The sequence below is a fragment of the Moschus berezovskii genome, chromosome 27 (genome assembly GCF_049115385.1).
Source record: "Moschus berezovskii isolate FMDL1 chromosome 27, NW_MosBer_1.0, whole genome shotgun sequence".
Taxonomy (NCBI): Eukaryota; Metazoa; Chordata; class Mammalia; order Artiodactyla; family Moschidae; genus Moschus; species Moschus berezovskii.
In genome coordinates this window covers 5,755,092-5,771,899 of record NC_142486.1, presented here as the reverse complement: position 1 = coordinate 5,771,899, position 16,808 = coordinate 5,755,092, and the positions used below count along the sequence as shown (strand labels likewise).

The 16,808-nt window shown below is 43.3% G+C and overlaps 1 protein-coding gene and 2 pseudogenes across 1 annotated transcript in view; 2 read left to right on the top strand and 1 right to left on the bottom strand.

Moving 5' to 3' along the window:
* The window catches only part of LOC129545708 (cytochrome P450 3A28), a 31,167-nt gene extending 21,415 nt beyond the window's left edge, over window positions 1-9,752 (bottom strand). Inside the window, exons 1-4 of the mRNA XM_055410233.2 lie at window positions 9,614-9,752; window positions 6,538-6,631; window positions 3,928-3,980; window positions 1,580-1,679 (exon numbers count right to left, since the gene is read on the bottom strand). Coding sequence (XP_055266208.2) covers window positions 1,580-1,679; window positions 3,928-3,980; window positions 6,538-6,631; window positions 9,614-9,684 — 318 coding nt within the window. The 5' untranslated portion in view covers window positions 9,685-9,752. The remainder of the gene's footprint in view (window positions 1-1,579; window positions 1,680-3,927; window positions 3,981-6,537; window positions 6,632-9,613) is intronic.
* LOC129545857 (small nucleolar RNA SNORA70) lies at window positions 7,206-7,302 on the top strand (annotated as a pseudogene).
* LOC148773618 (large ribosomal subunit protein uL16-like) lies at window positions 7,352-7,707 on the top strand (annotated as a pseudogene).
* Window positions 9,753-16,808: the final 7,056 nt, after the last annotated feature.

The following is a 16,808-nucleotide window of genomic DNA, read 5'->3' as shown; positions in this document are numbered from 1 at the left end:
CATGCCCCCCAATTCTGGCTACCACTCTGCTTGCCCTGGTCCCTTAACACTGGACTTGGGTATGCTGATGGTTGAAGACCTCAACCGTCCCTAGAGCCACCTTGGCCTCTCCACAGTTATTGGTGTCAAATATCATGTAGTTGGTGGTGTTCTGGACCCAGCTGCCAGAGCCAATCATTTTCCCTTGGAATTGGACCCACCACACCCAACCCCCTACACTTGGCACCCAATGCCACTAGACTGATGGCTTCAGCACACTTCAGTGTGTCCCATCACAACTAAAGTTCTTCCTTATCAAACTTAGTTGCTTAAGCCTAGAAAGAGTAACTGCTTCTCCAAAGACATAGACACCATTGAAAGATAAGGGATTACCAAGAATCAAGGAAACACTATATGACCAAAGGAAGATAATAACTGTCCAGTAAGTCATCCCAAAGAAATGAACATCTACGAGCTGCCTGAAAAGGAATTCAAAATAATTGTTCTAAAGAAATTCAGAGCTACAGGAAACAATATGAGTGCTCTGTGTGCTAAGTTGCTTCGGTCGTGTCTGACTCTTTGAGACCCTATAGACTCTAGCCCGCCAGGCTCCTCTCTCCATGGGATTCTCCAGGCAAGAATACTGGAGTAGGTTTCCAGGCTCTCCTCCAGGGGATCTTCCCAAATCAGGGATCGAACCCCTGCCTCTTATGTCTCCTGTAGTGGCAGGTAGGTTCTTTATCACTAGCGCCACCTGGGAAGCCCAAATTTTCCAAGTACAAAAATGAAATGAAATGTTCACCAAAGAGATATTAAATTTAAAATGTAGAAAATTTGGAACTTTAGAATAGAATGATAAATGAACTAAAAAATGCAACAGTTACAACAGCAGACTCAAAGAGAAGAACAGAAAAATAAAGGAATAAATTGACCTCATGAAAATAAAATTTTTTGCTCTTTTAAGACCCTGATAAGAGGAAAAGATAAGCCACTCACTGTGGCTATAAATGAAGAGTTAAAGAGGGAGCCTTGGGATTCTCAAGTGGCACAGTGGTAAAGAATCTGCCTGCCAGTGCAGGAGACGTAAGAGACGAGGGTTCAATCGCTGGGACAGGAAGAACCCCTGCAGGAGGAAATGGCAACTCACTCCAGTACTTTTGCCAGGAAGATTCTATTCCACGGCCTACAGCCCATGGGGTCACAAAGAGCCAGACAGACCTGAGCACACACATACATAGAGGGAGCTTATGGGGACGGAAGGTTCTGGTCCATTTACTGCGGTGGTGGTTGCACATGTCTACCTCTATAACAAATTTCCATAGAGCAACACACACACAGACACCCTCCCTCACTTCAAATGAATTCACATAAAACTGATGAAATCTGCACAAGCACGGTGGACAGGATCAGTGTCAACTTCCTGCTCTGGTGTGCTGTAATTATGCAAGTACTAACCATTGAGGGAAACAGGATGAAGGGTATAGAACACAGCACCTTCCTGTATTTTTTTCTCTTGACAGCATCCTGTATACTTAAAATTATTACAGAATAAGTATTTAATAAGCAAATAAATTTCAAACTTAAAGAGATTGATACTTACCCTCCGGTTTGTGAAGACAGAATAACATTCTTTCACTAGTACTGTTTTGATCATGTCTGGATCTGTGATAACCAACATAGGTTGTCGACCTTCATAAAACCTGTGTAAGGAAAGGAGATCTAACTAAATTTACTGATACAGATTCCCCAACTGGTGCCACACTGTAAGTCCAGACTATCATTCTGATATTATTATAGATAATCCTTACTCCTAGAAATTGTGGTTAGAAATAACATGAGAACATTTGTTTGGTCTAAGTGTTATGTACGTGGGTATTTCCTATACTATTCTCATAAGTTTTCTAGGTTTAAAATATTTCAGTATCAGTGAGAAAGTTAGCTTAGTAAATAAGCCAAGAAAACTGTCTAAGAATGAAAAAATAATTAATGAGGGAGAGTCTACCCACTAATTTTTGAAGATAGATCAAAAGCATGAAAAAGGCACATGAAACTTGGAGATACACTGACCATAAATACGTGACAATTGTCTGCAAACAGAAAGATTTGCAATGCTCTACAAGTGATAATAGAATTGTAAAAGATTTTTCTATTCTCTGAAATTTGCTGACTTTATAGTTTACTTTAAAGGACATTATTAATTTTTAATTAATTTAAAAAAAGAAAAAAATTTCTTTTCATTACTTATATTTATTTTTCTGTATGGGTCCCATGAGCCTCAGGCTCCATGTGGGTGACATCCATCAGCAGCATGGCAGGCCCACGTTTGACCCACCTCCCACACAAAGCTGACTCCTCAGGTATGACACGTCCCAATTTGGCCTGATCTCCTGACTGTCAGGATGCCTGTTCATGGGAATGGGCCACTGGCATGAAGTTTACTCTGAGTTATTTACACTATCTTCTGGCATTTGCCCCTCACTGTCAATCATTTGCAATGGCTAGAACAAATTGGAAGATTTTCTACAATTCTCCTATTCCTCCTTTGACTTCACAGAATTTCAAATAGTTTTGTGATCACATGTAAAAATCGCTGAGTACCACTGCACTTTTTTCTGCCCATTTCCAAAAACCATTCTAAAACCCAGAGGGTCTAAGTGGGTGTCAAGAGCATTTAGTGCTGAAGCAGTGACAAGAGGGATTGAGGAGGCACTTAATCTGCTCTTCCACCTGACTGACCATATTACTTGGACGATTCCCTTCTTTCCATCATGCTTTTTAAACAACATCTGTTTGGAGAAGGGCTAGTGTTTCAGGTGACCCTTTATATTCATGATATCACTCCAGCCTTAGTATTTCTTTCACTACCAGTTACAGTTCAGATTCTTGGACCCCACCTCAGATCATACTGATCTGGTGTACTTATGAGGGGGGTCAAAGTCTGTATTTATAACAAGCTCTCCCAGGTGGTCCTCATTTAAATCCAAGCTTGAGAACAATTTTCTAAAGAGAGAACTGGATCTACCACGAAAAAGTGACTCCACCAGAGCTCGCAAGCAGTAAATGTGGGAGGGGCAGTTGGAGCTGGGCCAGTGGTGAACCAGTGCTAGGTATTCTTCCCGTTCAATCACATTACCTTTTGGCGTCATGGCAACTCAGTAGGGCCCTATGGTTTCTGAGTACCCAATTAGAGAAGATGAAGAGGTCCAGAGAGGGAGGGCCTTCTTCAACTTGCTTTTGGCAAAGAAACACCAATGACACCTCTCTTGCTGCTCTCACCAAGCCTCCAACAGATCCTAAAGTACATCAGCCCTTGTGACACACTCTGGCTTACATATATACCACATCTCTTCAAAGTCAGAGAAAAATACTAGATAAAACAATAACTGCAATTCTTTTGGAACGTCTTGGCTGAAAATTAAAAACAAAACAAAAAATACCCTCCATACTTGTTCAAAAGGAAAGATATGAGCAGAAATGGTTTCCCATTCTTATTACCTGTAACCTCCAGCTCTTTTCCCAAGAGAACATATTAAATCCAAAATTAAAAAAAGATTTTGCCTTTCAATTTAAAGTGAACCCTATGGAAAAGGGTTATAAAATGCATTTACAGGCATATATTAGAATGCTCTGGAATAATGCATATTATGCAATTAAAGGTAACATTAGAAAGGAAAATAGAAAAGGGGAGAAGAGTGAGATACTGGACAGAAAGTGATGCTAGGAGTCTCTGGGCCTCCAAGTCTGGAGAAAAGTGATGACCTGTGATTCTCCAGACCTGATTCAGCCTATGGATCTGGTGACATCTGGGATCCCTGGTAGAACAAACCTCTAAAAGCTTTAAAATAAATGACTTCATCCCAAGAGGCTCTGGACTGAGCCTGTCCTCCACACCACAGGGGGTGCCTCATTATAACAAGTTTATTCAATGGAAGCTTCCAGAAGACTCACCCCCACATTTTCCCATACTTTTGAAAACACTGATTGTCAAACTCTGGAATACCCTGCAAAAAGAAACAAAATTTGATTATTAATCTAAATGTATTGAAACCTACCCCTTTGGGGATAAAAATGTTTGAAACATTTAATCAGGCTTACTATTTTTATGGGTGGTTGGAGGGAAGTTCTTATTCAGAGACGTCTCAGAGGAAATAGAGTGGATATTGGAAACAGAAATCAAAATAACTCTTTCATCTTCTCTAACTACTATAGATACTAATTGCTTAACTTGCCTGTGAATACTAAGTACCTCCTTGTCTTCGGTGAGAAAATTGAAGCTGAGGGAAAGTTAGAGAGGCCTGTACACACTTGCATCTCCTAGTTAAGCATACTTTTCATTTACCTCATGAGCCCTCTCTAGAGTTTTAGCAGAATTACAAGTTAAAGACACCGGTAACCTTTTTCATCCAGCACATTTAAATAACTCTAAGGCATGTGTGTTGAGGGAGAAAATACGTGAGTGAATGAAGAAATGACAAGTGGACTCGCCTTCTAGTTTCCCAGCTAACACGGTAAAGATGGGACAGGTCACAGTTACAAAAATGACAACACCAACTAAACAATCTGCCCTGAACTTTCCCTTCTGCAACGAAAAAAAAAAAAAGCCACCTTCCTGTCGTTAAGTTTCTGCTGTGATGTTTGATGGTTTAACTATGGAAATGAAGGTCTCAGAAACATTGGACATGGAGTACATCTACTAAGGAGTCATTGGGAAAGATAGAAAATAAATTATTGCCTTTTTAGAAGGAGAAAATTTCAAGACTTCTTAGGCAGTAATGAGACAATGAAGGCCTCTGTTTGGAGAATCAGTATCTGAGAAACAAGCCTCTTGTCTGCAGGAAAGGAAATCTGAGGCAGAGTAGCCTGCAACAGAGCTCTGCCCCTGGACATCTGTACGTAGCTCACGACCTTCAGTTAATATCAAGGCTCAGTTAGAATTCACAATCCATGTACTACCTAGTATATTCCATTGATTTAAACTAAATTTCAATACTTCTGTCAAGTCATACTTTCTAGTGATTTTGTATATGTGATTCTGTCCTTTTTTTTTTTTTTTTTAAACTCCATAATGTATTTAGTGGTTATGTTATGCCCTGAGTCCGGTCCCCCCATACTGGTAGAATAAGACACTCGCAGCAATGCAAAAGCAAGAATGGGGTTTATTTCTAGCTCGAGCTAGGGCTCATGCCTCCTCCAGCGCAGTGGAGTGGGACAAGAGCCCCGAGCCCAGGTCACAGCGGTTTTTATAGTCTCAGGTTACATAAGCACCTATTTCTGTTCAAAAGATCAAGCTGGCAGAAGCTCATTGGCCAGTTCATGCACGCGCGGAAGCTCATTGGCCAGTTTATACGCGTGGGGTTTTCTCTGGGGGATTTCCCTTTTTCTACTGATTGGCCGACTTTTCTAGGGAGGAGTTTCTTAATTTTGGCGCCTGCGGGATCTTCTTAGGGAGGAGTTTCTGTGGACTTAGCCTCCACCCTCTCTCCAGGAAATCAAAACTTAGGCCTAAGCAAGGTCTCAGGCCTATCCTGGCTACTCAGATGTTAGGGCTCCTAACAGTTAAATATCTGAAGTAACTAGGCAACCACCATCTTGTCTCTGTTAAACCTACTCATGGCTCAGATATACCCCTAAAGTGATTCCTTTGGCTACACAGAGGTAAAGTAAAAAACTCTGTTACATTCGTCGAAATGCAGAATACATTCAGTTCAGTTCAGTTGCTCAGTCATGTCCGACTCTTTGCGACCCCGTGAATCACAGCACGCCAGGCCTCCCTGTCCATCACCAACTCCTGGAGTTCACTTAAACTCATGTCCATCGAGTTGGTGATGCCATCCAGCCATCTCATTCTCTGTCGTCCCCTTTTCCTCCTGGATCGGAGTCAGAGTCTTTTCCAGTGAGTCAACTCTTCGCTTGAGGTGGCCAAAGTACTGGAGTTTTCAGTTTTAGCATCAGTCCTTTCAAAAGTGGAGGAGAGCCAGGGAGATAACTGCAGGAATTACCAGATAATTCAAGTATGTGCAAATTACCTGATAATGACTTTTTTTTTTTTACCATCAGAGCCACCAGAGAAGCCCCATTGTATACACAGGCTTCCTGAAAAACTGAAGTTACCAAACAATTGAGGAGGAAGAAAAAAATGCAACCCAGAACTTCTGCTACCATTAGGAAAGTTCTGACTCTAGTGTATGCAGCTTAATAAGTCATGACTGGGCACCCCCTTCAAGCCTTCCTCCTAATACAATGAAGATAGTGTCTTAATGGGAAGCTTCACCTGGCAGGATGCAAACTCTCCACAGTCCGCACAAGATGGAACATCGGGTCCTCTGCTGAATCAGCTGAATAATTGTCTGTCTGACTGAGACAAAAATCTGAGGATCCTGACAGCTAAAAAGAGAGGTGTGTGATAAAACTGGCCATGTGCTAGGTGGGGCACATGATATCACTTCTGGAAAGTGTGAAGCCTCAGACCTTCCTTCTGAGGAGGGACAGTGTTACTATGGAACTCAGCTGAGGTTTGCAACCACGAGAATCAAAAGAGGGAATTTAAGCAACACGTACCTTGTGGTAGGCCAGAATACTTCCAAAATAGGGCACAGGTCTTGGCCCAGGAATCCCCAGCTTCTTAAAAAGTCCATATGAATAAGTCCCATATCTATAAAGTGAAAGAGAAAACCAGATCACAGGAATTGTGGAATAAGTCCTGGAGCTGGTCAGTCGCTGACTGAGAACTGGAATCGTCAAACTAGGGAGGTAACATGTAGGTGATAATAATATCAGCAACTCCAAAAGTGATACTACTTTCACGCGTCTTATCCTTGCCCACCACTGCTATATAACCCATAAAAGGCAATGGTGATTAGCTAAAAGCAGCTGAAGTCATCATGCTTCTAATCCTAGAGTGAATACTTGATAAATGTTTCCAATTTCAGTGGTCCTGAGGGGTTCAGGCTGCAATTCATATTTATTTAGTAACTTGACTTTTAGATGATTTGGAGACTCTCATTCTAGGTAGAAAGTGGAAATTTATGCATTTTAATAATGAGATTTTGCTTAAATTCATCCACAACATAACACTTATTGCGAGCCCATTGTGACATCATTCTTAAAATTTGCATGGAGATTTTTATGCTTTTCTTTCCCTCTATGTCCTGACCACATTTTAGGATTTAATTCTTCTTAAATCTATCTTCACAACCAAGTCTTAGAGAATAACAGTGTTTTTATTTCTGTAAAATACAAACTGTGCTTTGTTCAATGGTTGTAAACAGCAGCTTCCTCAGTAGTGTACCAGCCTGGTTGCCCTAAGGGACCTTGGAACCAGACTTTTCCAGTGGACATTTCATGACTGACATGCTGGCCCCAGTCTAAGATCCAGACAGGTATGCATCATGTCTTTGGAAAGCCCCAGGGCACAGTGGCCAGGGTCCACGTTGGCCGACTCATAGTGTCCATCCACACCAAGCTGCAGAACAAGCAGCATGTGATTGAGGTCCTCCGCAGGGCCAAATTCAAGTTCCCTGGTCACCAGAAGATCCATATCTCCAAGAAGTGGGTGTTTTTCCTAAGTTAACTACAGATGAATCTGAAAATATGGTGGCAGAAAAGCAGTTCATCCAGGGTGGCTGTGAGGTCAGACGCATCCCTAATCCTGGCCCTCTGGATAAACGACAGGCCCTGCATGCATCAGAGCCTTGGTGCTGTCCCCTCCTTATTCATACCCATCAATAAATCCTACTCTCTTGTTAAAAAAAAAAGGACGAATTTATCAAGACTTCCATTGGCATCATGGAAATATAAGCAACTTTCAGCTACACTCAGGTTTCTACTGTCAGGCAATTTGGTGGACATGCCCTACAGACAAGGGTGATTGACTTTGCTGTCACCGAATAGAACTGTATCAGTGAACCAATGAATTAAGGGTCCATTTCCAGACCATTCTTACTCAAATGGTATCTGGTCCTCCAACCTGGGACACTCACCTGTAAACTTAGTGCAAGACACACTCTTTTTTTGGGTTTTGTTTTGAGATGCTCAATCACAGATTAGTTTGTTTACCTCTTCTGTGCATCAACTCTCAAAAAGCCATAGAGCCTGGCGCTTTCTATGGCTGGTAACACCTGAAACTCATCTTCACATGTCCTGTGTGGCATCTCACAACATGGGGTGTGAAATCTTGCAGGTCTTCTCAATCTGGTGTTTCTGAGAGCTGGGGTTGAGGGGAAACGTTGCTGAAAATAGTTTTAATGTTCAACTTTGCTAGGCCTCCCAGGCTAACTCTGTAGAGGCAAATTAGAAAGGTATGACTGAAAAGCGCGAGAGTTAGAAAGGTGTGTCTCAAAAACGTGCCGTGTATAAATGGTCCAATGTTCCCCTCCAAGCACTTTTAGCTACAAGTGGGCTTTCCAAACGTCAGGTACTTTCCTGCCGTGAAGAAAAGAGGTACTGTGCAACACAGAATAAGTAAACAGAAAATGTTCCAGAATGCTTAATTTCTACTATGAAGTTTACTATTTAAGGTCTTACAAGTTCCAAATAGTCTGTTCAAATCCACCAAATCTTGTATGATAATGCGGTGATAAATAAATGTGATAAAGTAAACCCAAAAATTGCCTGAAGGACACTGTGCTTGAAGATGCAGCAGATACACCTTGGCCAAACCTACCTGGATGTTTGGATCCATCCTCCAGGGCAGGTGGTGGAGGTGTGGACACTTACTCTCAAAATGGGGGTTGTGAGCTATTTCCAACCCAGTTCCTTCCTTTGCCATCACAACAAGAGCAGATAAATTTTCCTTCTGCACTTTCAATGTGTTACATAAACTCTCAAATTTATGCTGATGTTAAAACTCTCAGAGAGGGGAGGAATAGCTGAAAAAAATGAATATAATTTCAAGGTTTCTGCCAAGTCTCCTCTCCACTAAAGATTTCTCATTTAGGGGTAGGTAATTCTGCATAGTACAGGTGGAGGGAATTGAGTCTTGGCAGGGAGTGCCATGGGAAAGGCATAGAAAAACGGGAAGAGCTGATCTGAAGGGTGATCAATCTCCAGTTCTGGGTGACCAGGTGCCTTGTGTAAATGACACCTGGGGAGGGAAGGAAGGGAGCAGGAACCCCTTGAGTGACACAGGGGCCATTCCTGCTCTTCTTACAGCAGATACTGAACCAAGAAGGTGAAGATAAGGAGACAAATCCAAAGTTACTTTATGTCTCCAGGATCCCCAGAACTAGAGAAGGGGAGAGTACCCCACTGCACAGGGACTAGTTTCTTTAAATCTTCCCCTGGTGGATTCTGGGTGATTAGTCTGGGTCCATGAAAATTAGTCGTCTATCATCCCTGGGAACAAATAAAATCACTAAACTCTCTGTGTGAATGCTTAGTTGCTCCATTGTGGCTGAATCTTTGTAGTTATAGAAAAGACTGTAACTGTAAACTGCCAGGGCTGGGAGCGAGGGTTGGTTGCTTGCTCCTTCAACAGAACTGACTTAAGATCCATAATAACCCCATTGATGTCTGTAGCATCCATCGCTTAAGTTACTTTTGCTCCATAAACTAATCCTCAAAACACTAAAGGGAAAGTGGGACCTCATTACCATGCAAGTCCAAGGTTGCACAGGAGATCAGACTTTATACTCACACATAGAGGAGCACCAGGCTGGCAGCCAGGAGAACCCAGGTTTCCACGGAAAAGCTTGGGATCAGCTCCATGGCCACTTTCCTCTGTGATTCCCTCCTCTGAGTTTCTTTTCAGCTCTGTGTGCTTCTCTTCACTTGCTTCCTTTCACACTCTGCGATGATTCAATGAAGCAATGAAATGTTTACGTGCTGGGATGTGGGTGGAGCTGGAGCTGCAGCCAGTGAAGGAATACCTGGGCTCCACCTGCAGGCCCCTTTCTGCCTTGATAGTTGGGAAAGCAACATGGACATTACACTTTGACCTCCCTTGTGTTCATGTTCTCTGGGAATTCAGTAACAACTTAATCAGTGTTATCAGTAAGTTCAAAGGTTAGGAAAACTCAAATAAAACCACTAGCGATAAATATCCTCTAAACTCTCCTTATCTCTGTAACCGCCTGAACTTTAATACTTGAAATCATTCAAACAAATTATTCAAAGCTAGGTCTACAAATCTTTACCCAAACACCTTCCTCAACCTTGATACCCTTGTTTCCCTATGAGGTACTGGCTCATCCTTCAAATTCCAACTCAGAAAGAACATGGTTTTGAGACCCTGCTAACCAACCTCCTTAAACAGGAATAACCACTTCCTCTTCTGGGCAACTGTATCCCCTGCACACAATTCTATTGTGGTTCTAATATTCTCCAGAACCACTGTTGATTTCCACATCTATTCCCCTTAACGTATTGAGACCTTGGTTACAGCCTGAGTAAAAGTCACCCTGTGTCCCTGGTTGGTAGCAGAGTGCTTTCTGCAGAGTGAGAGTCAGAAAGATTGGTGGACCTGAGTTGGTGTATGTTCTTACTACAGTGGGCCTCTGTGTATCTGTTTCCTGTGGCTGTTTGGTGACCACTTCATCTCCCAGGATCAGTAACCCAACAAGAGGAGCTGGCCGGCTTTGGTCACCATCCCTGCACATCCAGGTGGATCCATCAGGATGCTGTTGACAAGAGGGCCCCAGAAGGCTAGGCAGGACATGGGCCATGTGGTGATGGCTGCACCAGTGGCATTGACTCAGGGTCTTCAGTGTACAGCAGTTACAGATTCCTGACCGAAGAATGACCCCCTCTCTCTGGAAAGGCCACAAGTCCAAGATAAATGGGTATGAGGAGAGTGAAGTGGAGAAAGCAGCCAATGGCCAAGCGGACCTCCAACCTCCTTATCTATCAGGGATGTAGCATATAGACACACAGGAGTCCACAAAGATGACATGATGGTTTTCTGCAGGGCAAAGGGGGTGGTCAGAGCAGTTGCTTACCTTTCATGGATTAGATTGAAAATTATTAATGGGAAGCAAAGAGTTAGTAAGGAGGAGGGCTAGAGTAGATGTCAGCGGCATCTGTGACCCCACCCATTCTAATGGGAGAAACAATAGGACTGGGGGTCTGAAATATACACTGGTCCATTGTCTTCACTCTGATCAAATCTTGTATCCCTTTGGCCTGAGAAGCTCTGAATTATATGAAAAACAAAACTTCAAAAGTTCTTAAAACTCAGTAGAAACAAAGAACATTTCACCTGTGTTTGTATACTTCCTTCTCCCTTCATCTTTTCTCATTTTCAGACCTTTTGGAGAAAGCGATATTCAACTCTCACCAATACTTTACATCCCTCTGACCTGAAAGTCCCCAGGGCTGCCCAACACTGCCCTGAGTGGGTGGGTGTCTCACTGGTAAATTGCAGTAAGTCCCGACTAGGGCACCTGCCCTTTGGATTTCCATGGGACCTTGTCATGCAGCATGATGTTTCTACCATCATAGCTCATCAACTTTTGTTTCAGACTTTTCCCTGAAGGCCCCTGTTCAAATCCATAGCTACCACTGGAAATACAATACCTGGATATATCTATTCATCCATTCACTGACGCAAGGCCGAGCGTGTGAAGGTCAGATGCAGGTATTGTGTTGGGCTGTGGGCTAGAAACCTTTCTAGTCCTCTCCCTTGGGGGAAGCCTCCCAGAGGAGGAAGTGAGACACACAAGCAACCTCAGTGTGGGGCATACCTTTGGAATCTCTGGGATAATGGAGCCCTACAGACAGGTAGCAAAGGAGAGAAATGGATGCAAGCTTAGTACCAACAAAGGATAGACATGGGAAGCTGGAAGATGATCCCCAGGAAAGGTAGGGTCAAAAGTTCCAGGAATTCTGATACATTACTTCCTTCTTCTGGTGCCTTTTTTGGGCCTGTTAAGTGGGGTCAAGACATAATCTCCAGTTTACACATGTAGAAACTGAGACCCAGTGACTGCAAGTGGTTTCCACAAAACTCCCAATCAAAATATGTTGTAGAGAAACTAATGTAGAGAAAGATTGGCAAGTCTACTGCTGCTCTAAAATGCCAATATTCAAGGTTTGCTGTTTCATGATGAGGGTCACTATGTGTAGTAGTGAGACCCCAGGCTGCAACAGAATTGGCTAAAATTCTGGCTCCTACCTTCATAACTACCCCTGCCCAGGTTCTCCCCAATGGGTCTTGAGAACCAAGGACTCCATTTCATTTCAGCAGGGACAGGACAGGTGCAGGTCATGAGGATCCACCTCTCCATGTTCTCGACTGAGAGGTACACAAAATACACTCAACGTGGCATGTTGGGGTGTCACCTGATAAGTATTGACAATTTAATTGACTCAATTAAACTAAAAGCCTTTCTTATTCTTCTGGAAACGAAATCATTGTGGAACTTATATGCCTTCATCTTTCCCAAAACACATTCTCAGTTACAATGACTTTTCTCACTAACCCAAATAGGACCATATGCTGCTCTGTTTACCTCAGGGCCTGGTACAACTGGTTGGAGTCTATCCCAGTGGTGACAGGCTAGTTATTGTTGAGGACTGAAATTTAGGCAGTGACATGTTCTAATTCCTTGGACAGCAAGGAGATCAAACCAGCTAATCCTAAAGGAAATCAACACTGAATATTCACTGGAAGGTCTGATGCTGAAGCTGAAGCTCCAGTACTTTGGCCATCTGCTACAAAGAGCCAACTCACTGGAAAAGAGCCTGATGCTGGGAAAGACTGAAGGCAAAAGGAGAAGGGGGCGGCAGAGAATGAGATGGTTGGATGGCATCATCAACTCGATGGACATGAGTCTGAGCGGACTTTGGAAGACAGGGAGGGATAGGGAAGCCTGGCATGCTGCAGTTCATGGAGTCGCAAAGAGTCAGACATGACTGAGCGACTGAACAACAATGTTCTAATCAATGCAAATGACCTTGATCTGCAAGGGGGAATAACACAAGGCATATTTATCCCCCTTCATTCCACAGCAGGGAACACCTAACTTAAAAATTCTCATGTACTAAGATTGTGAAGGAAGAGATATGTGCTTGAAGAACATGCCACACTCAATGGTAATCTATTCATATCTATTAATTTAATTGTTGCTAAGACCTGTGTACTTCCTTGGTAGCTAAGCTGGTAAAGAATCTGCCTGAAATGCAGGAGACCCCAGTTCAATCCTGGGTTGGGAAGATCCCCTGAAGAAGGGAATGGTTACCATCTCCAGTATTCTGGCCTGGATGATTCCAGGGACTGTAGAGTCCATGGGGTTGCAAAGAGTTGGACATGACTTAGCCACTTTTACTTTCTTTCACTTTCAAGAACTGTGAAAAACATGAGTTCAAATATCACAAACAAGAGGCTAGTTCCTAGGAAAACATAACTGACCAAAATCAATCTGAGAACAATAGAAAGTTAAATATCCAAAAAAAAATCATAAAATAAAATTAGGTGGAAGTCAAGATCTTCCCACAAGAAAACTTCACATCCAGAGAGTTTTACAGTAACTTTCAAGGAACACATGTGCTTTAACTTGCTTTCCCATAAAAGGGGAGCGTGAGATACAGACTTTTGTGCTACTATCTTATGAGAAATTTGATCCAGGGGTGGAAGGTAAAGGAAAATAGGAACAAAGCATGGAAGGAAAGTCTATACAATTCATTAACCAACCTGGCCAACACTTGGTGTCAAAGGCAATCGACTTTTTGATCAACAGACCATCTTCTGACAGGCCATATGACCACTACCTACAGAGCAGCCCATCCAAGGAAAGGGAGGGGTAAGAGGGTATCCACTGGTTTCCCTTTCCCTTTGGGAAAATGTTCCTCCCACAGGGAAGTAATTCTCTAAAACTTCTGTATTACAGATGAATTGCTAGGTTGAGAGGCACAGTCAGGCTTTACTGCACAAACTCAGTTGGAATCCATGCAAAGATGGTCCCTGCAGTTGTTGCTAGGACAGAGACCAGGGCAGGTACACTAGCTGTCTACGCTGTCTAGCAGATTATCCCCAAATATAACCCCTTGAGACAATGAGCATTTACTATGTCACAGCTCCTTGGGTTGGGAGGCCAGGTGTGCCTACATTGGGAACCTTTGGCTCAAGTTTTCTCATGAGGTTACAATCCTGCTGTCAGGCTGGGATGTGTCTCATCCAAAGACTCAACTGGGGAAGGCCCCATTTTCAGATCTTCCAGGTGGGCTGGCAGGGTTCAGATCCTCAGTTCAGGGACTCATTTTCTCGCTGACTGTGGCCCAGCAGCCCCCTCAGATCTTGGCCACTGGGGTCTCTCCATAGGGCAGCTCAAAACATGGCAGCCACTTTTCCCAGAGTGAGGGAGTGAGAGGGGTGCTCAAGATGGAAGTCACAGTCTTTTTATAACCTAATCCCAGGAGTGGCATCCCATCTCTTTGGCCATATTCTATTTATTAGAAGCAAGTCACCTGTCCCAGCCTCACCAGGGAGAGGGGGTTAAACAGTGTATAACTACTACAAAGGGAGCTTACCTCGGTGCGGTGCTCCATGCACGCAGACACCTCCAAAGGCATCGGGAGGATGGGAAAGGCAGAGGTGAGTGGGATCTGGAGCCTCTGTAGGGATGGGTGGGCTTTCCAGAAGGGGTGACACTGCTTGCACTACCAGGGACAGAGCAGAGTTTGCCTAAGAGGACAAGCAGAGAGGGCATTCAGGCTGTGAGAGTGGTCCATCTTATCATCATTATCATTGCTGAGTGTGTTTGTCATTTCTTGGTTGCAAAGCACAATGTCTAAATCAACCAATTTCTATTACTGCTAATCAGATCACAGGCCAAGTTAGGGATCCTGTAATTCTAGGACCAAGGTTCCACCCTGGATAGTTCAGCAGGGACCTGAAGGATGTGCAGGATGTCTGGGAAAAGCCACATGGCTTTCTGGTATTACAGTGACCTGTCTTGAATTTGTTAGGGTACAGTTCTGAGATTAAAAACATATACCAAGGTGACACTGACACGACATAACATCAACCATTCGGGGCCGTTTAGCACATTCACAGTTCGTGCCACCACCTCCTCTCGCTCCAGCACACTCCCATTCCACCAGAGTGCACTCTGAGTCCAATAAGCAGCTCCTTCCCACTCTCTCCTCTCCCAGCCCCTGGCCAGCACTCATGTACATTCTGATTTCATGGATTTGCCTCTTCCAAATGTTTCATATAAATGGAATCATGTAATGTGTGGTCTCTTTTGTGTGAATTCTTTCATTCACGTGTTTTTAAAGTTAACCTCTCTTGTACCACGTATTAGTATTTCACATCTTTGGTGACTGAAGAAGCAACTATTGTATGGATACAGCACAGTCTGTTTATCCATTCATCCACTGGTTTGCCTTGTTTCTACCCTTTAGCTATCGTGAATAGCGGTGTTACGAACACGCAGGTATATGTCTTTGTTTGAGAAATCGTGTTCAGCTCTCTTAGGCATCTACTCAGGAGTACAGCTGTGCGGTCATACAATTAATGAACAACACAGTTCATAATTCTATGCTTAAATACCTGAGGAGCTGCCAAACTGTTCCACAGAGTTGCTGCACCTTTACATCTCCACTGGCAATAGATGAGGGTTCCACATTTCCTCTACATTGTCACCAACACTTTTGTTTTCCCTTTTTTAAACATAAGCATCTTAGTGGTTGTGATATAGTAAAATTTCTGTGATTTTGACTTTTTGTAACAATGTTAATTAATAATCTATGAGAATTTGTCAGAGGCAGAGAGGGCAAGCGAAGGGTGTGGTTGGGAACCTGGTCCACCAGGTCGCTGGGGCTTCTCTGGGCTCCTGGGACACCTATTCTCTCTACTGTGTACACAGCTGCCTAGAAGGCGTCCACAGAATGTGACTGATGTGTGGGCCCTGGGTGGGTCATTTAAACCTGCTCAGCCTCAGTTGCCTGATCTGTAGAATGAGGGTTGATAACTATGTCTTTCACTTCCTGTAGGAGTCCAGATCAGACCAGACCCTGATCCGTGTCGTGAAGGGCTTGGGGCCTGAACCTGCAGGTCAGAGTCCTGGTGTCACTGGGGGAAGAGAACATGTGACCTTGCCCATCACACACCTGATCCTTAGCAAACCATCTAGAAATGTTCACTCACATGAGCTCATATGCATTCAAGTAGTAGCCAAAAAGGACAAGCATTATAGAGTAAGCACAAGTTAGGGACTGAGTTGTTTGCCAGCAAAAGGAGACATGAGTTCAAGTTGTAGTTGAAAACTAAATTTTAAAAAAAGCTGGGAGTTTGCTGACTCTGAATCTTTACCTTTTTCATTCTTATTTTGTTTTAAATGTCTCCTTTCCCTCCTGCTGTATGAGGAGGCACTGAGTCATAAATGTTTGGGATATTATTTCCTGGATTCTAATTGGGGCAGGGGGTCTGTCCAGCTGTATGATCTCAGGGCCCCGAGTAGGACTCCAGCTGCAGATTCCCCACCCACCATACAGGCACACATCATCTGCGGGGAGCTGGCCTGAACAAGGCCCCAAATGTTGGCCCTGGGAATGCCTTGAAAGTGCTGTTCCCTGTCCTGCCACCCCTTAAGAGAGTCATAAAACGTTTACCAGGCCTTATTTGTTCTTCCTTGAGAAAAACAGAGCAAATAATCCTTTGCTAGGTTTCTTGTTTATTCCCCCAGATTTATGTAGGTATGTTTTCCTTATCTCTTAAAATAGATTAAGAATGTACTCCCTAATCTTTATAGCCTGCTGACTAGTTTTTCTTATCTCGTGAGCATTAGTCTAAATGCCAAGCTTGTCTTAGAAAGCAAACAAGCCTTTATAATCTTCTATAGATGCAATAACTAACCTGGTAAAAGACTTGGTATTTTTATGTACCCTGTTCC